Source organism: Balaenoptera acutorostrata, chromosome 7 (genome assembly GCF_949987535.1).
Source record: "Balaenoptera acutorostrata chromosome 7, mBalAcu1.1, whole genome shotgun sequence".
In the NCBI taxonomy this organism is placed as follows: Eukaryota; Metazoa; Chordata; class Mammalia; order Artiodactyla; family Balaenopteridae; genus Balaenoptera; species Balaenoptera acutorostrata.
In genome coordinates, this window is record NC_080070.1 from 8,022,620 (window position 1) to 8,048,827 (window position 26,208).

General features: G+C 43.7%; 1 protein-coding gene across 1 annotated transcript in view; it reads right to left on the reverse strand.

The window, feature by feature from the left end:
• CNTNAP2 (contactin associated protein 2) overlaps positions 1 to 26,208 on the reverse strand; it is a 1,523,154-nt gene that overhangs the window by 129,435 nt on the left and 1,367,511 nt on the right. Inside the window, exon 21 of the mRNA XM_057550506.1 lies at positions 1,134 to 1,227. Within this exon, the coding sequence (XP_057406489.1) occupies positions 1,134 to 1,227 (94 nt within the window). The remainder of the gene's footprint in view (positions 1 to 1,133; positions 1,228 to 26,208) is intronic.

A 26,208-nucleotide genomic window follows, 5' to 3' on the forward strand; every position in this document is an offset into this window, starting at 1 on the left:
ACAGGTCTTGCTTAACGGGATTGTTGTGACATTAAGTTGTCACACTTACACACGTAAGACTTCTAGCACAATGCCTAAAACAGCAGGTGACCCGTGAGTCTGGGCCCTCTTTCCTTTTCCACTTCCACCCCACTGACTGAGCTATTGCCCCTCCTTCCCGCCTTCTTGCTGAGGATGTGGCCCTTTCCCGTGGGGCCTTACCTACAACTCTGTTTGCCCCCGGTCTTGCCTGGTGTCTTCCTGGTTCTAAGTCCTGGAATACTTTTTGCTCTTGGCCACTCTCTGACATGGGATGTAGGGCTTATCCCTCAACTGGTCAACCTCTGCTACCCGAATCTCCTTCTGCCTTTCTCTTTCATTCCTGAGTCAACCATCACAGAGATTACAGCACAGTAGTCAGGAACAGAGACCCCGGTATCTGATTGCCTGGGCCCAAGCTTTGATTCCACCACTTAAATTGGTGGCCTTGGGTATGTTATTTAACCTCTTGGTGCCTCAGTTTTCTCATTTGTAAAATGGAGATGATCATATTGACTATCTCATGGAATTGCTAGGAAGAGTAAATGAGTTCATGTATCTGAAGTGCTTAAAATGGAGCTTGGCCCATAGAAAGTCCTATATAAGTGTGTATTATTGTTATTTATTATTATAGGTTGGGTCCCCTGTTCTCTTCATTATCTGCTAGCTCCTCCCACCCCCATCTTTTAAAATAAGTGCTTTTAACAATTAATAACATTCTGATCACAAATTCACCTCCTCCTTGGCCGGCACATTACCCACCATCTGACTATTTCCACTTTGGCTTCACGATATACGTCCTCTTAGAAAAAAAATTCATTGGCTTTACATTAATCATTTTAAAATGCTTAGCCAATCACAACTCTATTTAATCTAGATAGCACGGACATGTAGTAAAGAGAAGGGCCAGGGTGGCTCTTAAATGAACAGATTCCAGATCAAGAAGCCAGGAGCAGATACTCGGCTTCATATGTGTTTCAGTCTGTCACACACCACGTAACATGGGTTTCATCACCATCAGTGACTTAGACACCTCCACCACCAATCACAATGTATTTCAAAGGCGAATTAGTAGCTTTAGAAAATTATGTGAGCAATTAACCCCAAATTCTTACCTATAACTTTTCCCAGAAAGAGCGACTTGGGAGAATTGAACAGAGTGTCAGATGAACTTGGCAGATGGTAACTCACAGAAGGATAATGATCCAGCTGCAGGAAGAAAAAGAGAGACACTTTTAGAAGAATGTCACCATCCTGCACTGGACTCAGATCTCCCAGGGGGGATGACATCATTCTTTGAACCTCAGTTTCTGGATCTTATTTCATCACTGCTGACTCTGAAATACCAGCCTGAGAAAATGGGAAGTCCATCCCTCCCTTTGCTGGGGTTATTGGAAAACAAATCGAGCTTGGTAAGTGAAGACCCTTTATGAATTGTTGTCCAGCTGACGCACATTTTCTGTGGATAATTTACCTGCTGGATTAAGATCCTTGCTCATTTTAATAGAGTGAAACCTGCTTGATCCAATCCCTAGTATTGACCTCTGAGATAGAAAATGCTACATTTATAGCGATGGATTTTCTTTAGGATCGTCTTACTGTACTGTTTTCTTCACCGTTTGGGTCTATCAACTTGCACACAAATACTGATCTTCAGAATATATATATGTTCAAATATGAATATGAATATATTAATATATATGGATATGTAATTCAAATGCTGAGATTCAGGTTCATAGTTTTCTTGCTTATCAAAACGAGGGTGACTTCTCCTTCCTGCCACAGGGCAGGGACATCAGAGCCTGGAGGGGACAGAGGTACCTTTGCTCTGGCAGAGCTGTCCTTTCAGAGTGGAGCTGAGTTGGCAGCAGAGGGAGGTGACAATGAAGCAGGTGGGACTAGCTTACAGGTAATGCCTGCTGTAGCAATGCACATTTCTGATTACACTTCCCACGTCAAAGTGCAAGTGGTGGTGTCCCAGAATCACAGGGCTTCTCTTGTCCTTTGTGTCCCTAAGTGGCTTTTCTTGCCTTAGCTGAATTTTTACAACCCAAACATTCTAGTTGTGTTTCCCCAACTGTGAGCTCCTAGAACTTTCTGTGCTTCTGTGTACCCACATGTGAAAGGCCTCTTCTGTAACCTTTCGTTTTTCTGAAGTGAGTTTAATACCCGCTCAGGTGAGCATAAGGCAAGGTGTGGGTCAGAAGGAAACACTGCATCCCTATCTGGCAGGGCCCTCCCGTAGGAACTGCGCAAGTAGCTACTTGCTGAAGGCAGCAGCACAGACTCCAGAAACTAGATCCACTCCCGGGTCTCGGCTCCTGACGGGCCAAGATGGGCAAAGCTGCAGGAAGGAGACCTGCTTCCGGGAAGGAGAGGGTGGCTGGAAGTGCGCGGGGAGGGAGCTAAACTCACTTGTCAAGAGGAGAATGAGTCACTTTGAGGAATGATGGCTAATTATTAATGACCACCTACACCGGAATTTTGAGACTGCTTACTAGAAACCTCGAGGTTATTGTTACTCAAGGTTAAGAGTCAAAGAATCATCACGTCTCAGGAATTTTGGGAGTTTTGACCTGCAGAACGGGTACTGTAAGTTTTTTTGTGCATGGGTGAGTATCTGGTAGCACTGCGATGAAAGTCCAAAACACATGATTAAAGCAATCAGCGGCGTGTTCGACTATAATTTTGAAAAGCTTTCTACAATTTCAAGTGCATCGTTAACAAAACACTTATTCTGGCCAGAGAGTCTTAAACATTTTACTACTTTATTGTATTTTGTCTCGAGCAAAGGCAACTCTTTCTGCTGCTAAATATTTAGCTGCTTTGGCGCCATCTGGTGGCACACATGCATAACTGCTGCGGTCCCTCCATCCACTTCTACTGCCTGTTGTCAAAAGGCTTCCTGAAAGTGCTGGTATATCAATAATTAGTAAGCTACCTTACTATGCTTCAGTGATGATCTCCCCCTAAATACTTCTCATTTAATCTATTTTGTTAAATAACTTAAAAATGGATACAAAGAATATATGTTCATTTTAGAGAAAATAATAGATTTGCAGACAAAAATTTAATGTTAATTTTTTTATGTCTATTCTTCTGATTTTTTACAAAAATTGGATGGAACCCAACTACACATATTGTTTTGCATTTGCATTTACTTTTCATTGCTTAACAATGTAATAGGAGACTTTCTGTGTCAATACACATACAACTAAATCATCCCTTGCAATGAATGATGGGTATTCCATTTTATGGATATATGGTACCCAATTTTTAAAAAATATCAAATTTCTCTGCTTAGACTTTTAGATTTCTTGTATCTTTGGGCCCAGGACAGTGCTGAACACATAGCAGCTCCTCAATAAAAATGTGCTGACATTCGATCCTGCAACTCTTCAAGCAGTGGACACAGGTGAAATCAGTGCTCAGAGGTGGCCTGATTCACACAACAGAATTACCCTTCTTTACCTGAACTGTTTCTAGGGACCCAGACCAGACAGAGTTGGCTTTTGGGCACATTTTATATTATCTTTACTGAGCTCATGTAAAATAAAATTCCTAGTTTGTCAACATAGCTTACTTTCAGCTCTTCCCCTTCCTTCATATATGCAGTTGGTGACTTGAACCAAAAGCTAAAATTTACATTTATTTATACTAAATTTATTTCTTTTGTTTTGAAGCATAATAATAGCCTACTCAAAAGTTTTTGAATCTTGATTCTGTCATCAGTGATTCTGCCTGGTTTTGATTTATCTATAAATATCACAAACATGCCAAGTCTTCATTCATTAATGAAGTCATTAATGAAAAAATGTTGGACAGGAATCTAAGTGGGCAATGATCTATAATTCTAATACAAATTACTTGTTCAGTTAGGAAAATCTTTTGGAACAATTGACATAGAAAATATGACAAGTGCTGAAGATACATAGGAAGGCTTCAACGTTCACAAAGATCAAACTCTCGTGTCTGCGGTAATTCTGTAATAAAAGAGGAAAGCCGGAGGAGAGCTACGAGGAAACAAGAGTCTGGCTGACTTTTTCCTTCTCTCTCTCTCACACTCCCTCCTGCCTTGTGCTGAGGAGGAGGGAGGCAGGTGGGGTTGCAGAACAGGAGGAGGTGAGGTGGAGGGCACGGCAGGAAAGGCAAGAGCAGCTCGGGGGCCTTGAAGACGTGGCTCCGTGAAGGATCCCGGACTCCCTGGGGTGACGAGCCACGGGATGCGGGCGCCCTCTAGAGGCTGAAAAAGGCAAGGACCTAGATTCTCCCCTCACAGCCTGGGGTGCCGGCGGAACCAGCCCTGCCAGCACCTGAGCATCAGCTCCGCGATACTAATTTCGGATGTCTAGCCTCCAGAACCATAAGATAATAAATCGGCGTTACCCTAAATTTGGGGTAAGTTGTTACAGCAGCAGTAGAAAACTAATACAGGAAATTAAAAAAAAAGAGCCATGCCACCAAAACCATGACTGAACATCACCTTCTCCCAGCTCAGTTCTCAAGTAATAGCTCTAGTCCTGCTCCACTCTTCCTGCCTCCCGGACGAAGGCTGCAAAGCTGCCCGATTCCGGAATTGCCCCCGCTTTCTAGAGCACCCAATCCTGCCTTCTGGAATCCTCCCAACACAAGCCCCATCCTCTTCCCGTCTCTCGCCCAGTGATACCCCCATAGTGGCCCCTGGTATGTGACTCTCTGTGTGCCAGTAATCCATTCATTGCCTCCTGGCTCCAATTCACCCTTCAATATCTGCTCTATGATAAACACAAATTCCTTTAATCTCTTTTAAGATGAGCAGGATGTTAAACTTTCTCAGCCCTGGAGGGAAGAAGGGGCTTCTGGAAATTTCCAGTGCTGGCTTGGGGGCGGGGAGGTAGTGGAGGTTCGGCCAAGGGTGTGAGGTCTGCCCAAGCCACAGGCCCAGAGCAGGATGCCTCCGTGAGCCTACGGCCTGGTGACCCTGCGTCTCCCCTGGAAACCAGAGCCCCTGTGCAGCCCTGCGTGGCCTGCGTGCTCAGAAGCCCCCTGCCCCCAGCTCCCCAGCCCCACCCCCACACACGCTAGGTCCCTGCTTCCCCACCTGCATTCCAGACAGTGGCCTTGTGCTGGCCCAGCAACCCCAGACCAGTTCCAGCCCCGCCAAACCAGAACTTCTCTGCTCTCTGTGGCGGGGCACGGCTTTTCCCACAACGTCTGGAGCCCCCATGCTGGTCCTTCTATGGGTCTCCTCCCTCAGCCCTGGATGCTTCTAGCAAACTCTACAGGGCTTTCCTTATATCCTGGAAGTTTCCTTTATTGTAGTTAATTCTTGTATCAGGAGCCTAGTGAGTTCTAAGCAGTTTCTATCGAATCCTGTTCTTCTTAATGGTTGTTTCATTCTTTTAATGGTTATACCCTCCCCCCTTCCTTCCTGTCTCAGAAGCAATGCCTTCCCAAGGCTCTTCCTCTGCTTCTGTACATTTTAGACTCTTTCCATTTGATTTCCTAGAAGCCAGTGCTCAAATGAGAATTTCTTCAGTCAGGGGTGTCAAAAAATCAAAGAAGTTGTGTAGCAAGTCCAGGCTGCAGTGCAAGCTTCCTGTCACTTAGACCTTAAGCACAGTGTATCCCATGGTATCCTGCATGTCTCTGAATATCTAGTTAATCACTTTTAAAAGTGTAAAGATGGGAGGGACCTTCAAGATGGCGGAGGAGTAAGATGTGAAGATCACCCTCCTCCCCACAGATACATCAGAAATACATCTACATGTGGAACAACTCCTACAGAACACCTACTGAACGGTGGCAGAAGACCTTAGACTTCCCAAAAGGCAAGAAACTCCCCACGTACCTGGGCAGGGCAAAAGAAAAAAGAAAAAACAGAGACAAAAGAATAGGGATGGGACCTGCACTTCTGGGAGGGAGCTGTGAAGGAGGAAAAGCTTGACACACTAGGAAGCCCCTTCACTGGCAGAGACGGGGGGTGGGCCGGGGGGAAGCTCCGGAGCCACGGAGGAGAGCGCAGCCACAGGGGTGCGGAGGGCAAAGCAGAGAGATTCCCGCACAGAGGATGGGTGCCGACCAGCACTCACCAGCCGGAGAGGCTTGTCTGCTCACCCGCTGGGGCGGGCGGGGGCTGGGAGCTGAGGCTCGGGCTTCGGTCGGATCCCAGGGAGGGGACTGGGGTTGGTGGCGTGAACACAGCCTGAAGGGGGCTAGTGCACCACAGCTAGCCAGGAGGGAGTCCGGGAAAAAGTCTGCAGCTGCCGAAGAGGCAAGAAACCATTGTTTCGGGGTGTGCAAGGAGAGGGGATTCAGAGCGCCGCCTAAATGAGCTCCAGAGACGGGCGAGAGCCGTGGCGATCAGCGCGGACCCCAGAGACGGGCATGAGACGCTAAGGCTGCTGCTGCCGCCACCAAGAAGCCTGTGTGCGAGCACAGGTCACTCTCCACACCACCTCTCCCGGGAGCCTGTGCAGCCCGCCACTGCCGGGGTCCCGGGATCCAGGGACAACTTCCCCGGGGGAACGCACGGCGCGCCTCGGGCTGCTGCAACGTCACGCTGGCCTCTGCAGCTGCAGGCTTGCCCCGCATCCGTACCCCTCCCTCCCCCGGCCTGAGTGAGCCAGAGCCCCCGAATCAGCTGCTCCTTTAACCCCATCCTGTCTGAGCGAAGAACAGACGCCCTCAGGGGACCTACAAGCAGAGGCAGGTCCAAATCCAAAGCTGAACCCCGGGAGCTGTGTGAACAAAGAAGAGAAAGGGAAATCTCTCCCAGCAGCCTCAGGAGCAGCGGATTAAATCTCCACAATCAACTTGATGTACCTGCATCCGTGGAACACCTGAACAGACAACGAATCAACCCAAAATTGAGGCGGTGGACTTTGGTAGCAACTGTAGACTTGGGGTTTGCTTTCTGCATCTAATTTGTTTCTGGTTTTATGTTTATCTTAGTTTAGTATTTAGAGTTTATTATCATTGGTAGATTTGTTTATTGATTTGGTTGCTCTCTTCATTTTTTTATACATATATATATATTTTTTTTCCTTTTTCTCTTTTTCTGAGTATGTATGTGTATGCTTCTTTGTGTGATTTTGTCTGTATAGCTTTGCTTTTACCATTTGTCCTAGGGTTCTGTCTGTCCGTTTTTTTTTTTTTTTTAGTATAGTTTTAAGTGCTTGTTATCATTAGTGGATTTGTTTTTTGGTTTGGTTGCTCTCTTCTTTCTTTCTTTTTTTAATTACTTTTTAATTTTTTACTTTGAATAACTTATAAAATTTCCTATTTTAATAACGTTAATTAATTAATTCTTTCTTTCTTTCTTTCTTTCTTTTTCCTCCCTTTTCTTCTGAGCCGTGTGGCTGACAGGGTCTTGGTGCTCCGCCCGGGTGTCAGGGCTAAGCCTCTGAGGTGGGAGAGCCAAGTACAGGACATTGGTCGACCAGACACCTCCCAGCTCTATGTAATATCAAATGGCGAAAGCTCTCCCAGAGATCTCCATCTCAACGCTAAGACTCAGCTCCACTCAATGACCAGCAAGTTCCAGTGCTGAACACCCCATGCCAAACAACTAGCAAGACAGAAACACAACCCCACCCATTAGCAGAGAGGCTGCCTAAAATTGTAAGGTCACAGACACTCCAAAACACCACCAGACGCAGTCCTGCCCACCAGAAAGACAAGATCCAGCCTCATCCACCAGAACACAGGCACCAGCCCCCTCCACCAGGAAGCCTACACAACCCACTGAACCAACCTTACTCACTGGGGGCAGACACCAAAAACAATGGGAACTATGAACCTGCAGCCTGCAAAAAGGAGACTCCAAACACAGTAAGTTAAGCAAAATGAGAAGACAGAGAAACACACAGCAGATGAAGGAGCAAGGTAAAAACCCACCAGACCAAACAAATGAAGAGGAAATAGGCAGTCTACCTGAAAAAGAATTCAGAGTAATGATAGTAAAGATGATCCAAAATCTTGGAAATAGAATGGAGAAAATACAGGAAACGTTTAACAAGGACCTAGAAGAACTAAAGAGCAAATAAACAAGGATGAACAACACAATAAGTGAAATTAAAAATTCTCTAGAAGGAATCAATAGCAGACTAAGAGAGGCAGAAGAACGGATAAGTGACCTGGAAGATAAAATAGTGGAAATAACTACCGCAGAGCAGAATAAAGAAAAAGAATGAAAAGAATTGAGGACAGTCCCAGAGATCTCTGGGACAATATTAAATGCACCAACATTCGAATTATAGGGGTCCCAGAAGAAGAGAAAAAGAAAGGGACTGGGAAAATATTTGAAGAGATTATAGTAGAAAACTTCCCTAATATGGGAAAGGGAATAGTCAATCAAGTCCAGGAAGCGCAGAGAGTCCCATACAGGATAAATCCAAGGAGAAACGCTCCAAGGCACATATTAATCAAACTATCAAAAATTAAATACAAAGAACAAATATTAAAAGCAGCAAGGGAAAAGCAACAAATAACATACAAGGGAATCCCCATAAGGTTAAAAGCTGATCTTTCAGCAGAAATGTTACAAGCCAGAAGGGACTGGCAGGACATATTTAAAGTGATGAAAGGGAAAAACCTACAACCAAAATTACTCTACCCAGCAAGGATCTCATTCAGATTTGATGGAGAAATTAAAACCTTAACAGACAAGCAAAAGCTAAGAGAATTCAGCACCACCAAACCAGTTTTACAGCAAATGCTAAAGGAACTTCTCTAGGCAGGAAACACAAGAGAAGGAAAAGACCTACAATAACAAACAGAAAACAATTAAGAAAATGGTAATAGGAACATACATATTGATAATTACCTTAAATGTAAATGGATTAAATGCTCCAACCAAAACACATAGACTGGCTGATGGATACAAAAACAAGACCCATATATATATGTATGCTGTCTACAAGAGACCCACTTCAGACCTAGGGACATGTACAGACTGAAAGTGAGGGGATGGAAAAAGATATTCCATGCAAATGGAAATCAAAAGAAAGCTGGAGAAGCAATTCTCATATCAGGCAAAATAGACTTTAAAATAAAGACTATTACAAGAGACAAAGAAGGACACTACATAATGATCAAGGGATCAATCCAAGAAGAAGATATAACAATTGTAAATATTTATGCACCCATATAGGAGCACCTCAATACATAAGGCAAATGCTAACAGCCATAAAAGGGGAAATCAACATAACACAATAATAGTAGGGGACTTTAACACCCCACTTTCACCAAGGGACAGATCATCCAAACAGAAAATAAATAAGGAAACACAGGCTTTAAATGACACATTAAACAAGATGGACTTAATTGATATTTATAGGACGTTCCATCCAAAAACAACAGAATACACTTTCTTCTCAAGTGCTCATGAAACATTCTCCAGGATGGATCATATCTTGGGTCACAAATCAAGCCTTGGTAAATTTAAGAAAATTGAAACTGTATCAAGTACCTTTTCCAACCACAACGTTACAAGACTAGATATCAATTACAGGAAAAAAACTGTAAAAAATACAAACACAAGGAGGCTAAACAATACACTACTAAATAACCAAGAGATCACTGAAGAAATCAAAGAGGAAATCAAAAAATACCTAGAAACAAATGACAATGAAAACACGATGACCCAAAACCTACGGGATGCAGCAAAAGCAGTTCTAAGAGGGAAGTTTATAGCAATACAATCCTACCTCAAGAAACAAGAAACATCTCAAATAAACAACCTAACCTTACACCTAAAGCAATTAGGGACAGAAGAAAAAAAAAGTCCCAAAGTTAGCAGAAGGAAAGAAATCATAAAGATCAGATGAAAAATAAATGAAAAAGAAATGAAGGAAACAATAGCAAAGATCAATAAAACTAAAAGCTGGTTATTTGAGAAAATAAACAAAACTGATAAACCATTAACCAGACTCATCAAGAAAAAAACGGAGAAGACGCAAACCAGTAGAATTAGAAATGAAAAAGGAGAAGTAACAACTGACACTGCAGAAATATAAAGGATCATGAGAGATTGCTACAAGCAACTATATGCCAATAAAATGGACAACCTAGAAGAAATGGACAAATTCTTAGAAAAGCACAACCTTCCAAGACTGAACCAGGAAGAAATAGAAAATATAAACAGACCAATTACAAGCACTGAAATTGAAACTGTGATTAAAAATCTTCCAACAACCAGAAGCCCAGGACCAGACGGCTTCACAGGTGAATTCTATCAAACATTTAGAGAAGAGCTAACACCTATCCTTCTCAAACTCTTCCAAAATATAGCAGAAGGAGGGACACTCCCAAACTCATTCTATGAGGCCACCATTACCCTGATACCAAAACCAGACAGGGATGTCACAAAAAAAGAAAACTACAGGCCAATATCACTGATGAACACAGATGCAAAAATCCTCACCAAAATACTAGCAAACAGAATCTAACAGCACATTAAAAGGATGACACACCATGATCAAGTGGGGTTTAATCCCATGAATGCAAGGATTCTTCAATACATGCAAATCAATCAATGTGATAAACCATATTAACAAATTGAAGGAGAAAAACCATATGATCATCTCAATAGATGCAGAAAAAGCTTTTGACAAAATTCAACACCCATTTATGATAAAAACCCTCCAGAAAGTAGGCATAGAGGGAACTTACCTCAACATAATAAAGGCCATATATGACAAACCCACAGCCAACATCATTCTAATGGTGAAAAACTGAAACCACTTCCACCAAGATCTGGAACAAGACAAGGTTGCCCACTCTCACCACTATTATTCAACACAGTTTTGGAAGTTTTAGCCACAGCAATCAGAGAAGAAAAAGAAACAAAAGGAATCCAAATTGCAAAAGAAGTAAAACTGTCACTGTTTGCAGATGACATGATAGTATACATACAGAATCCTAAAGATGCTACCAGAAAACTACTAGAGCTAATCAATGAATTTGGTAAACCTGCAGGATACAAAATTAACGCACAGAAATCTCTTGCATTCCTATACACTAATGATGAAAAATCTGAAAGAGAAATTAAGGAAACACTCCCATTTACCACTGCAACAAAAAGAATAAAATACCTAGAAATAAACCTACCTAAGGAAACAAAAGACCTGTATGCAGAAAACTATAAGACACCGATGAAAGAAATTAAAGATGATACAAACAGATGGAGAGACATACCATGTTCTTGGATTGGAAGAATCAACATTGTGAAAATGACTATACTACCCAAAGCAATATACAGATTCAGTGCAATCCCTATCAAACTACCAATGGCATTTTTCACAGAACTAGAATAAAAAATTTCACAATTTGTATGGAAACACAAAAGACCCTGAATAGCCAAAGCAATCTTGAGAAAGAAAAACAGAGCTGGAGGATTCAGGCTCCCAAACTTCAGACTATACTACAAAGCTACAGTAATCAAAAAAGTATGGTACTGGCACAAAAACAGAAATATAGATCAATGGAACAGGATAGAAAGCCCAGAGATAAACCCAGGCACATATGGTTACCTTATTTTTGATAAAGGAGGCAAGAATATACAATGGAGAAAAGACAGCCTCTTCAATAAGTGGTGCTGGGAAAACTGGACAGCTACATGTAAAAGAATGAAATTAGAACACTCCCTAACACCATACACAGAAATAAACTAAAAATGGATTAAAGACCTAAATGTAAGGCCAGACACTATTAAACTCTTAGAGGAAAACATAGGCAGAACACTGTATGACATAAATCACAGCAAGATCCTTTTTGACCCACCTCCTAGAGAAATGGAAATAAAAACAAAAATAAACAAATGAGACCTAATGAAACTTAAAAGCTTTTGCACAGCAAAGGAAACCATAAACGAGACGAAAAGACAACCCTCAGAATGGGAGAAAATATTTGCAAATGAAGCAACTGACAAAGGATTAATCTCCAAAATTTACAAGCAGCTCATGCAGCTCAATATCAAAAAAATAAATAACCCAATCAAAACATAGGTGGAAGATCTAAATAGACATTTCTCCAAAGAAGACATACAGAATGACAAAAAGCACATGAGAAGATGCTCAACATCACTAATTATTAGAGAAATGCAAATCAAAACTGTAATGAGGTATCACCTCACACCAGTCAGAATGGCCATCATCAAAAAATCTACAAACAGTAAATGCTGGAGAGGGTGTGGAGAAAAGGGAACCCTCCTACACTGTTGGTGGGAATGTAAGTTGGTACAGCCACTATGGAAAACAGTATGGAGGTTCCTTAAAAAACTAAAAATAGAACTACCATATGACCCAGCAATCCCACTACTGGGCATATACCCTGAGAAAACCACAATTCAAAAAGAGTCACGTGGGCTTCCCTGGTGGTGCAGTGGTTGAGAATCCGCCTGCCAATGCAGGGGACACAGGTTCGAGCCCTGGTCTGGGAGGATCCCACATGCCGTGGAGCAACTGGGCCCGTGAGCCACAACTACTGAGTCTGCACGTCTGGAGCCTGTGCTCCGCAACAAGAGAGGCCACGATAGTGAGAGGCCTGTGCACCGCGATGAAGAGGGGCCCCCGCTCGCCGCAACTAGAGAAAGCCCTCGCACAGAAACGAAGACCCAACACAGCCAAAAATAAATAAATAAATAAATTAAAAAAAAATGGTAAATATTTAAAAAAAGAGTCATGTACCACAATGTTCATTGAAGCTCTATTTACAGTAGCCAGGACATAGAAGAAACCTAATTGTCCATCGACAGATGAATGGATAAAGAAGATGTGGCACATATATACAATGGAATATTACGCAGCCATGAAAAGAAACGCAATTGAGTTATCTGTAGTGAATTGGATGGACCTAGAGTCTGTCATACAGAGTGAAGTAAGTCAGAAAGATAAAAACAAATACCGTATGCTAACACATATATATGGAATATATAAAAAAAATAAATGGTTCTGAAGAACCTAGGGGCAAGACAGGAATAAAGACGCAGACATAGAGAATGGATTTGAGGACACAGAGAGGGGGAACAGTAAGCTGGGACGAAGTGAGAGAGTGGCACGGACATATATACACTACCAAATGTAAAATAGATAGCTAGTGAGAAGCAGCCACATAGCACAGGGAAGTCAGTTTGGTGCTTTGTGTCCACCTAGAGGGGTGGGATAGGGAGGGTGGGAGGGAGACGCAAGAGGGAAGAGATATGGGGATATATGTATATGTATAACTGATTCACTTTGTTATAAAGCAGAAACTAACACACCATTGTAAAGCAATTATACTCCAATAAAGATGTTAAAAAAACAATTCTTATATTAAAACCCTATGTTTAACCTACTATGTGATTTCTGTCTCCTGTTCAGACCCAGGCATCTACACCAGGAAAAGGAGGACGCACGTATTGAGCCACCACTGTGTGCAAGGCTTTGTGCCAGGCTTTTCACATCTTAACTCATTTAATAGATATTGCATAGTGTCCTTTGCTTTGATATTACAAAAAGCATCCAAACTCAGAAAAGGAGTATGTGGCAGAATTGACATTCCAACCCAGCTACACCCAGCCACAAAGAGAATGTTAGGCTGAAAGGGACAGTCTCCTGAGCCAGCTCCACTGGTTCAACCAGGGGAGAGATCAGCTGTGTTTTAAGTATTTACATTTAAAGGAGAAAATGCATTAAATCAGATTAGGCAAGTACAGCTCAACCTGCAAAGCCTCAGGACGCGTCACATTATACTCTTTCACTTATATTACCAGGTGGCTGCCATGCCACTCTTCCAAGGAACCCAGGTGTATCTGTCATGGTCAAGTGCAATAATTTCAAGGTAATTTCTTTGGGGTCCACATGAGCTATTTTGCTGCACATTTAGCTGGTGGTCATTTCACCGGCAGTTAAGCGGCAATAAGAGATTGTGTAATAGAGCCTCATTAAAATTAAAGACTGTGACACCATGTGCCCCAGGACACCTTAAAGGGACACTCATTTGTTCGACATTTACCATCATTCTGACTCAGGCTGGGCCTCGCATCTCACACGCTGAGTTCAGAGCTTTAATGTCGTTCAGGTATCATTTTGTGATTTCAGTTCATTTCCATTTTAAGCCACAGTTTGTCTTGGCAGAGTTTGAAGGGATTTCCTCAGCCTGTTTAGGTTTTGGGGATGAGTTGGAGGAGGCGGGGAAGGAGGAGGGAAGAAAGACTGAGGCAGCGTGGCCACTTCTCACCATCCAAGGGCCCAGCCCCATATCTGGAGACGAAGGGTCATGATACACTGCCCGAGGACACATTTCCGGGGCTCCGGACAAGGGCCCGGGATTTCTTGCCTCTTCTCCTAATCCCTAATTCTGGGTAATACTTGGAATCAGCTTAGCAATATTGACTTCAGAACAAACCATCCTGATGGATGTTTTGCTCCAAGTTTAAACATGGCAAGAGGCCAGTGCAAACAGAAAAGAGGGATGAGAAACAGCTATCAGCTAGTCTCACTGTTACCTGTCTCAATCCATCCCTTCTAGCCGGAAACCCCGATGGACTTTACAGGAGAGAGAGTTTAAGAGCAGAGGCTGTATCTTTCTCTCCCACCTTATTCTCCATCCCATTTGCAGGTCTGCAGATGGGGGTCCCGCAAGCCCCAGACCATTCACAACTGAGAACGGGAAAGAGCAAGACTGACCCCAGCATCAAGGGGAAATCCATGTAAATGTTTTCCACCTCTTCCTGACCCCAAGTCGCTTTGTTCTCCTTCATGGAGAGGACACAGGAGAAACACAGACGCGAGCGGGAGACTGAAAAGTAGAGTTCATGTGGGCCTGCCACCCGTTACAGGGTCCCCTGCCTCGACAGTGACTCTGCGAGGACAGGGGCCCGCCCCATCCACCTCTCGCTCTCCCAGACACAGGGCCCGAGGTGCACACGCTTGCGAAACCTCGAGCTGTGGGCTAGGCAGGCAGAGGAAAGACACCGGGCATCGGGGCCCAGGGGATGGCATCTCACCTCTGCACTTCTGGCTCTTTCTTTTTCCGCGAGATTATCTAGTAAATCTCCTGGTCCATTTATTACCCACATGAAATGGGTCTGTATCATCTTAGATGCTCACTTAACATTTATTGAATGAGCCATGTTGGTGTTGGGAGGTGTGTGTGTGTGAGTGTGTGTGTATTTAGGATACGGAAAACCAAGGTTCTACTTCCACTGGAACTTCTGCTCTTAGAGGAGAAGAGCTCTAGGGACGATCCAACTGACTGAAGCCCGCAGAGAATGTTATGGCCGTCGGGCTTGGGTGAGCCAGCCTCACTCCATCCTGGAAGACTCCATCCTGGAAGGACACTGACTGATGGCTAGGCTGGGATCTGAATCTTTATGCTCTGGGAGACCCTGCTTCTCTGGGAGCTGTGAGCTCATCATAACCCATTCCTGGGACCACAAGGCTGGGAAGCACAAGTGCATCACTGTGGAGGCCAGCACACCAGCCTCTTCCCGCCTGGACCGCCAGGACACAGGATTATCCCTCCAATTCCAAGGGCAACCAAGGATGCCGATGGCAGGGGGCCATCGGGGAGGTCACGGTGACATCTACCTTATTTTGGTTTTGGCCTAAACTGCTTAGGAGCCCTGCTGTTTTATAGATACAGAAAGAGAAGGAAGAGGCCAAGAAACACTCTCCCCTGTAACAGAACCATGAAATAAACTAGAAATTGTCAAACTTTCATTCTCAGGAGAGCGGTGCACACCTGTAAAGAGGTGCCTGAACGGGCTACCTGGTGCCCCTCTGTGAAGGAATAGTCACCTGCAGGTGGGCCAGCCAGGGAGCCTTTGCTGCTTCAGGACGGATGAATGCCCCTGAGGCGATCAGAGGGGAAGGTGCCGTCTCCCTGGATGAGGAAAGGGCATTGCTCTCCCCTCCCCCCTGCCCCTCTGCTCTGACCCTACTCAACATCTTTCAGCCCTTGGACCACTATGTTCTCTGGAACACGTTCCAGGGCTCCCTTTTTGCTGTGTCCTTTGCCTGGCAAGCTCTTCTGCTCTCCTGTCACCAAGCACAATGGTTGAATTAGTTCTTGTTCTGGGGATGTTATCTAACCCACTCACTTTATTACTGGCCCCAAGCTTCCTTGCAGTCCCCTGATGAGCTGGACTCAACCACGTGGGGGACTTCCATTTAATGAATGAATTTTCAGCAAGGCTAGAGGTGGCGTAGCCTAGAACCAAAGCAGATGCATTCACCTCCTCAGCCCCCTTCTCCTCAGCCTGTGCCTGGGTCTGGGGTCCTTCTACTCTAAGACCAAGGAGAGGAGACTTCGCTTCCACATCTAGGAAAGATCCAGCTGAATCCACGGCCTTTCTAGGATGGAGAACACCTTGCAAATGGGAACTGGAGGCTCTCTTCAAATCTACATCACCTGCCCAAGGAAATGCAAAAAGGAGGAAAAGTGGCCATTGTTTCTTCTGTTCACCCTCAGAAGACCTGCTTTGACAGGACCTCATTTCTCTTCCTTGGAGGGTGGGAAGGACTGAGTCTTGCTGTCCTTGCCAGGCTCACTAGGGAACTCGGCTGGACTTCCAGTGTAGGACAGGAGGGTGGTCCGGGGGAGCGAGGACGGGCCAGGAGACTGGTCCTGGCTCTGCCACTGAACAGCTGGGTGGGGACACTTCACGAAGATTCCCTGGACCTGTTTCCTCATTTGTACAACAAGGAGGATGAACCAGGAAATACTTAAGGTTTCTCTGACTGAAAATGTTTTGCTACTCTGGGCCTAAGGAGCAGTATTTTCCCAGGTGCCTGGGGCTTTGAGCAGAACCCTCTGCTAAGACTCAGGTCCAGGGCATCACCTTGTGAAGTGTTCCATCAGCACACTGCTCCCCTGCAGCCAATCCTAGTGATGGACGGAGCGCACGAAGGAGAGTCACTGCCCCGTAGACCAGGCAGAGTTTTCTCACTTTCAGTTCTGAGACACAGGCCATGGACCAAGAGCTGTCTCTGCCATACGCATTCACACATCTCAGCAAATGTGCTCACAACATTCACCCTGAGAAAATGTTTACAAAACAGACAGATTCATCAGGGATATTCAAGCAGGTAGGGGCCTTAGAAAGAGCTAGCTTATCACCTTTTGCCCACAAATGTAGAGGAGAAAGCAGGGTGCCAGGAGAGTAAGTGGCCTGCCCCAGGTCACAGACTGCAAGTGGCAGGGTTGGCCTTGAACCAATTTTAAACTCACAAGGAATGCTCTTTTCCAGAACTGGTTAAGGTCTGAGAAATAAAGGATTTAAGAGACACATCTTTCTTTCCTGTACATGCACGTAATTTCTCTTTCAGAGATGTCAGGAGTTTTCATTTATGACTTGATAAGCAATTTTAAAATGAGAGTTATTATAAGTACTTATTACTATTGTCATCATGCCATCTTTATTATGGAAACATAATCAGTACAACATATTTTGCCTCATAAGGTCTAGCGCAATTGAAATCCTGTGGTATTGATGCAATTAAAAGAATTAGTGAGCCCATTAGGTGATTTATGTTTTATATAAAAAATTTCTCAAAACAGTAAAAAGAAAAAAAATTAGCTTTCAAATGTTAATCCACTTTCCCTAGTCTAATACTCCACCTACTGGAAAAACACTGAATACTATTTAAAGCATAAAGTATTTTAAAAAGAACAAACTGATTTTTTTATCAATAAATCCCTATAATATTTATAAATATCAAAGGATGAGAGGAGAAATTCTCATTTCATAGCTGATATAGCATTTTTAAAATAAAGTTAATTTTGAAGACATTTATAGCAAGAAGGGCCCAAATGCTGTATAATTTTTTCAAAGAATCTGGTCAGAGCATATTTAGGGTTTTCAGGTTTGTCTTTTGACTTGTACATGAGCATTCAGAAGATGATGATAAAGCATTAAAAATCAACATCTGAATCGGTATCTAGTAATTATACTTCTGATTTCCTTCTTAGAGATCTAGTGTGAGAATAGCTTATGAATTTTATATGCTTTTATGTTTAAAATCACTTTAATAGCCGTCAAATTTAATGACTACACCTAGTGTAGTGGGTGGTTTAGATAATATTAACACAGCGTCAATTAAATCATTTCATGTGGCATATTTTCCTGAAAATCTCAAGGCAAAACACATTTTGATAGACTGTAAAACGACTTTCCGGGAATAAGGAAAAACAAATCAATGGATGGAAAAAGGGAGGAGGAAGACAAAGAAGAGAAATAAAATAAAATTAGGGAAGGTCAATTCTGAAAACAGGTATTAACAAGCATAATGTTGCTAAAATTATACAATGTGATGGCTAAATCTTCCATTAATTAAATGAAAAGAATAAAGAACTATGAGGGAGAACAGTTATGAGAAAACATGTCAACATGACGAATATGATTGGGGCCCTTTCTGTTTCAGTCTTTATTGGCGTCTGTCATCTTGGTTTGTCCAGCACGTGTTTTCAGGGGTTGGTTGTTTAAATTTGGTTCCTGGCAAATTCCTGGGTGAGTTTTTGGGGAGGAAGTTTTAACAAAGCCATCAGTAAACACGATGTGTTAGAACCATCTGCCTACGGACAGGGAAACCATCGCAGGCTGGTGTGTGGGATGGTACTGCTGTCCGGTCGCTTGTCTGCTGAGGCTGGGACGGCCAGTGTGGAGGTGGGTGTGGCCGCTCTGATTGTCAAGTTCTCCGCGGGGGCCCCGGCTGTGACTGGCCCAGATACGAGGACTTTCTTTGAAGATGAGCCCCTCACTGAAGAACACGATCAGACACATCTGCGGGGTGAGCAGGTTGGCTGCGTCAGGCGTCTGCCCGTGTGCACTCCCGAGAAGGCCACACCTGTGCAGCCCCTAGGCCACCTGGGCACAGGCGGGTGACTGTCCCGGGGTGACCTGACTGCTCAGGGAGCTTCCCTGCGGGAAGAGGGAGACCTTGGCATAAGCCTCAAATTCCCCCTCTGGCCATATCACCTTCTAGGCATGTCTTTTAGTAAATGACAGGACTCCTCATACCTCCTAACGCCACACAAAGACTTTTTTTTTTTTAAATTAATTAATTTATTTTTATTTTTGGCTGTGTTGGGTCTTCGTTTCTGTGCGAGGGCTTTCTCTAGTTGCGGCAAGTGGGGGCCACTCTTCATCGCGGTGCGCGGGCCTCTCACTATCGTGGCCTCTCTTGTTGCGGAGCACAGGCTCCAGACGCGCAGGCTCAGTAGTTGTGGCTCACGGGCCGAGTTGCTCCGCGGCATGTGGGATCTTCCCAGACCAGGGCTCGAACCCGTGTCCCCTGCATTGGCAGGCAGATTCTCAACCACTGCGCCACCCGGGAAGCCCACACACGAAGACTTCCGAGCGATTCTGCCGTCCAGCCACCTTGTGGAGCAAAGCTGAAGATGCGCCGAGCAGATGTCCCCAGCTGGGAACGTCCCACTACATTTCAGTGGGGGAGGGATAAATTAGGAGTTTGGGATTAGTAGATACACAGACTACTATATATAAAATAGATAATCAGCGAGGTCCTACTGCATAGCACAGGGAACTATATTCAATATCTTGTAATAACCTAACATGGAAAAGAATCTGGAAAAGAATATATATATATATATATGTATGTATAACTGAATCACTTTGATGTCCACCAAAAACTAACACAACACTGTAAATCAACTATACTTCAATAAATGAAGAATAGCATGTTTCTCATATCCGGTGATGTCAGGAGGGACTGGTGATGATTCTAAGTTGGGTCAGAGGTTGGATTCAATGGCCCATGAAGACCCTTCCAATTCTAAAATTATTCTAAGCAAATATTATGACTAAAGTTTGCAATTTACATTGTTGTTTATAGAGAAAAACTGGAAGAGGTTTGTGACAATCATCTTTGTTTTCGTATCTAGGGAAGGAGGTGGAGAAAGATCTTGTCATACTCAGCTCTGGGGAAACTGAGGCACCAAGAGGTTTGTGTCTGACCCAGGTCCACGGACTCAGCAGTAGCTATTCAATTTAATACACATAACTATGTGCAGGACACCAGGCTGTGTTGTTAGAAAGAACATTTCCTGGCTCCCTGCAATTCTAAGGCTCCTGGTCATTAGAGCACAATCCGGTGTTTGTTATTTTTAAAGAAATGAACCTGTGATTTCTATCGCTGTCACACCCCTAACCCTAAAAGCTAATGACTTTCCTAAGTAAATTCACTGATCAGTGAGTCTTCTCCAGATGATGTTTAAAATACAGAGAGAAAATTTAAATGCTGAGCGTCTAATCAGACTAAGGATAAGGGCTTTACGGTTCTAAACCTGTTTAATGAAACAGCATTTTCTTCCTTATTGGTTGGTCTTCTAGGTTTAAAGGTTTGCTCACATCGTGCTTGTGGAATGATTCTTATATGTGGGGAGTTTAAGTAAAGCGACCCCAGGTGCTTTTACTTTATTGATCTTTTTAAGGCACTGGCTTCAGTATTTAAATGAGTTTGAGTTTGTTTCCTGAATGGTCTTTCATTAAAGCTTAGGTTGACCTCATTCCTCCTGCAATCATGACACTGTAATGGCAGAAAAAGACTAATAAAAAAAAAGAACTCATTTTATGTGGTTGAAAAGGTTACATTTCTATTGATTTCAACTGTAACACAGTTAAAGTCCTTGATATTAAGAAAACTCAGCAAGCACATTCTTTTTTGTACAGAGGCTCTATCGATATTACTTTGCCAGTAGGTTTTGGCAGCAATAACAATATTCAGGATGGAGTCTAAAAATTGGCAATTATCAGAGGACTGATATCCACATCCTTTAAATTCTGTTCCAGGTGAAAGAGTATAAAGGTGTATCAAGAGAATCATTAAACACAGAGTGACTTCAGAATGTGGGGTGAATGCAGGGTCTAACAGCTCAAATGATGACCAGTTCTGCTGGCTTTACAGAAAGCAGTAAGGCTCTGCTCCCTGGAAACAATGTAGTTTTTTAAGGCTGTGTTTGGAGCCTGTTCCAAGAAGTGGAATGTGGGGAGGGGTGGAAGAATTTAGTAGAGGTGGTGAGGAATGGGAAATAGGAAAGACTAGAGGAAATGAGGTAAGAAATCTAAGGAGAGCATTCACTTCTCCTGTGACGCAGCCGTGCGTGCATGTGTGCGTGCGTGTTAAAGCTATAATAAAATGGACCAAGATAATTCTCAGCCTGGAAGCCTGTTAGATGTAGCTTTGGACTTGGAGCCTGTATTCAAATCTACTCCAGGAAAGGCTTGGGTGAGACTGTGGATCTTGAACCTCATGCTGACCCCAGACCCACTCTGTACTCTGCCCAAGTCCCAGCTCTTAATTAATCAATCTTCTAGAGACGGTTTGGTTCTTGACATGCTGCCTGGGTTCCCTTGACAATCTTGGGAAGAAAGAATATGTAACTGAAAGGATTTGGGAGAAGGAGGAAACGTGCAAAGCACATCCTCCCAAAGTTTGATCCTCTTCTTCCCCCTCCTTCCATATTATCAACATCATCATCAGGGTAGCAGCTAACATTTCTTGAAAGTCAACTCCAGGTCAGATCCCACCTTAGGTACTTTACACGTATTATTTCACTGAATCTGCAAACAACCCTGTGGGCACAGACTCTCATTCACCCCATTTTACAGTTGAGGAAACCGAGGCCCTGGGAGTAAGTTACGTTGCCTAAAGGGACACATAGCTTCCGAGAGGTACAGCCCAGAGGTCTGTGCGCCTGTAGAGTCTGAGCTACTCTACTGTGTCTGCCTGGATCCTGTGCTGTTGCAAAGCTAGGCTGGCAGGATGCCCACAGCAGCTGCACAAAGTACTCCTGGGAATGAGTGGAGGGCAGGGACAGCCCGGCATCGCCTCTGCCTCATGTCCTCCCGGCCCCCGTCTTGCTACCTCTCGTTTTAGGGATCTTCTGATTTACATGACCCTGGCTGTCTGCATCCATCTCTGGCTGCAGGACGGGTTTTCGGAGGTGACTTCAACGTCGGAGGTCAGAGGCTACAGAAGCCTGTCAGTTACTTCGCCGCTGGCACCACTGTGCATTTGTGGTGTTCGGTTGTGGGGCTTAAGCGCACAAGCAAAGGCAGAGGCTGTGGGTCGATAATCCAGATCCCAATGTCATCCTCACAGGGGTAGAGAGGGCTCATTTCTGTCTATTCTCCAGTTTAACTTCTGCTGGTGGCCTGGGTGACAATATAGGGAGGGATGCTGGAGGGAGCGGCAGTATTTACTCAGTGGCTTTATTTGCTTTTAGTTCCACTTCCTTTTTGATGCTCTTGCGCCATCTTCACTGTTGAACTACCAGCTCAGACCCCCGCTTCTACCCATGAAGTTTTTTATTACCATCCCCTCCAGCATTCAGATCACATCTCCTCATCTCAACGATGTTAGGGTAGGGCTAAATCTTTTAGGTCACTAGCCATGACAGGGAAGAATGCAAATCAAATGCACCTTAGGAAGCAGAAAGAATCTTTGTACTCTCAAATGCAGCACGTGTGCTCAGAATCCATTATTTATAAATGTGATTCATTCATTTATCCAGTCACTCAGCAAACATTTCTTCAGGCTCTCCAGTGCCCAGGGCTCGGGGACAGAGCTGTGAGAAGCACAGGTGGGAACGAAATCCTTGGGCTGTACCTTTGAACGTGACATCAAGCTCCCATTTATATAAGCAACGCCAAGCCCCATGGCCATCCCAGCATTTCACATTAGATGCAAATGACGCACATTACAACTCCTGACTCTGCATTAGATGAGCATTTGTAGAAGCCTCACCTGAGCTAGTTTCATATGGAAGTTTTCCCTTCCCCACGCTCAGCACTGGTTCCGGCTAATGACCACTAGAGGGCATCGTAGCACTAGCTCAGGACCCGCTCCAGGGCACCCGGTCCATCAAAATCCTCACACTCAGTCCCTGTGCTGACTTTTCCCTTCACTGAGTAAAAGGGCAGCGTGTAACCCTTCAGAACCTCGGACTGCATGTGGAGATACATTTATTTTTCAGAGAGGAGATACATTTATGTGAGATAGGAACCTGCTTTCAGTTACCTGTGCATGGCAAACACCGCTCTGCCTATTGTGTTACAAAATTGCTTTGAGAATTACCAAATTGCTTTGAGAATTACCATCTTTGAGAGTGATTTTAGTGCACTGCAGATGGATATAACGATATAATGCCTCACCGACTGGACTTTAGTTTTAATGCCAGACGAAATAGAAATCCGGGAACCTTACCTTCTTTCTTGAGGGATGATTTATGGACTTAATGTGCTTGGGGGAAAAAAATGAATGCTCCAACAGCTTTGGCTGCATTCTGGAGGAGAAAAGAGAGAACTGACATCTCAAACCCTAAACTGGATCAGAAATTGCACTGCAACTGTTTTCCCACTGAGCTGTAAGAAATGTAAAGCTAAGTAAACACATTTTTCTGGAGCGTTGGAATGGAGGTCCTGTCTAGCCTTAGAGTGCATAATTCTTTTGCAGATGAAATTGCTTTAGAAAAGAAATGAAAAACTTGGAAGTGTTGACATATTCATTATGAGTCTTTTTCTGTTTCAGATCAGATGAGTTTGATGGGTTAAACTTATTTTTTCTTCGGTCCCCCTCTGTAATTTTTTTGGATTGCAGAAGAGCAAATACTGGGTGCCTGTGGTAAAAAATAAGTCTGATAATGTGGTCCTCCTGCCCCTCATGCAAACATTAAGGCACAGCTCAAATGCCTTCCTCAGTCTCTTCTCTGATCCATTTCTCCCACCCCCAGGATGATTAATTTCCCCCCCTTTTCCGTGCTTCCTCAGCACGGGTCCATACTTCAGTTGGCCCCTGGTTCATGTCCGTGTGACTGATGGTCTCTTCTGTTGGACTGTGGCTTCTGAAGGCACCAGCCATGCTGCCCGCTGTGAATGTACAAGGTGCTGAGGACTTGCTCCCTGGGTTGAACTGCAAATGGATGGAACAGGAACCTTGGTTCTGAAGGCCCTGCTGATAATGACCTAACAGCTGCCCTCTTACTTTTTGCTTTTAAGAAAGAGAAGGGACTTGGGAAGGAAGGAAGGGAAGTAGCATTTATTGGGCCATAGAAGATGCTAGATATTTTCATGTAAATTTTCATTTAACATACACACACGCCCCATTAAAATAGGTGGCCTTATTCTCATTCTACAAATACGTAAACACAGCGTTCAGTAACTTGTCAGAGAACACAGAGTTAGGAAGTGGAGGAATCTGTCAATAAGGATGTTTAAAAATGTATGTCTTAGTAACAACTTAGTAACAATCCATGGGGGTCTCCGTTTAGACTCAGACCATCCTCAAAGGGAAATCTTGCTTCATGTGCTATAGCCTTATTACCAGCCAAGACTCATAATACTCTCTTCTGCTAGATCCCCAGTCTATTATTTATACGCTGATTGGGAGACCAACTTGTTAAGTCTCTTGCTAAGGAGAATTAGGTGGAATGAGCCTCTACTATCTGAAGAAATGTGTATCGAGTGTGTATACAGCTTTTCTCTCCTCCCAGAATATAAACTCCTTGAGGGTAAAGGATACATTTCGTTCATTCCTCCTGCCCCACCAACTCATCATTGCCTACCTGGATTTCTTTCATGTAATAGGTACACAGCATATATTTGTTCTCCTCAATGTATACTCAATGAAGTTGAGTTAATTTTAATTGCACTTCATAAGCAGCCGTATGGGATGGCATTGATGACCCCCTGATTTTACCCAAGTCAGGCTTAAGGAATGGTTTCTGTTCGGAATTTCCCATCATGCCGTGGGCTGAGTGGCAGACAAGGATAAGAGATTGATGTCAATTACATGTCACAGTGTTAAATTCTTCGTGATCATCATATGGTTTTAATATTTTAAAAAATGCACTGTTAATGGAACATCCCAGAATCATCTTGAGAACCTTTTGTCACACATCTCCACTGCACACCTCAGAACTGAGACCTTACATAGTGGGTGCCCAGACCACTAAGTATAGAGCTGGTCTCAGTTTAAAGCTGCAGGTCAGTTTGAACACACGGAGGCAGGGGGAGGAATCCTCGGCACTGACGGTTGTGTATCTTGTTTCTCTTTTTTGGAGACACTTCACCAAACAGTCCTACTTTCTGTTCAGAAATAAATAAGGAAAATTTGCTAAAATACTCTACCATGGGCCAAGGACCCAAAGCCCAATCTAAAACCAAACGACACAAAGCTAATGAGGTCATGAGGTTTCTGATGTGTGTCTCGATTGTGAATAGGCTTCTCTGGATACATGGAAATACTGAAAACAAAACAAAACAAACTGACACATGTGCAGACCAAATTAATGGGCAAGTTTTCAGTCGACACATCCCTGTTTCTTCTCTTCCCAGGTAACTTCTGTGGAATTAAACCATTGTAATGATATGAGAAATGAGTAAAACATTGACCTATGGCCTCCGCATAAGTAAACATCTGAGTCGGTCTTCCACGAATGCAGGAAGAGAAGCAGTAATACGCTTGCTGAGAACCCAGAGAGAGAGCCAGTGCGTGGGTCCGAGTGCTCCCGGGAGGGAAGGATTAGAGACATCAAAGGGCTCGTCACTGTTCCCGCAATCACCGCCCTTCTGTCAAGCCTGCTTGTAACGCACAACCAAGGCTGTGAGCTCATCTTCCAGAGGAGAGAAACACTAAATTAGCCAAAGGGAAAATGTTACAGTAAATGTAATCTCAGAGCAGGACCTTAGACTAGTGAGGTCAACTTCCTTTATTTGTTCTGACATCCCTAAAAAGATTTAATGCTTCCAAACAGTGTTATTTTTTTAAATAAAGGCTTGAACAACCTCTGATATTAAAATTTTCAGTTGTGTTTACAGCTATACACTTTTTAGTATTGTTCGTTATTGGCAGAAAGTTCAAGGGTAATAAAGGCCCACACTTTTAAATAATTCATCTGAGCCTCAGCTTCTAATTTCAGGCCAGGCCCCATGCCAGCACAGGGAAGAAGGATGCGCAGATGGAAGGACCAGAGGTTACGTCCATGCTTCCAGGAAAACTGATGTGGAACTCTTTTATGTGGCACAAACACTGGCCTGAAAGTTGGACTGCTTACTTCTTTTTTCACTTAGAAAAGTTGCGATTTTATGACCTCCAGCAAATCTGAATAGGGCTTTTCTTTTTAAAAAAAGTGTTTTCCCTCCATTACATACAGTTATTTTTTTCTAAGGAGACTATCATGTAATTTGGTATTTCAAAAAAATGGATA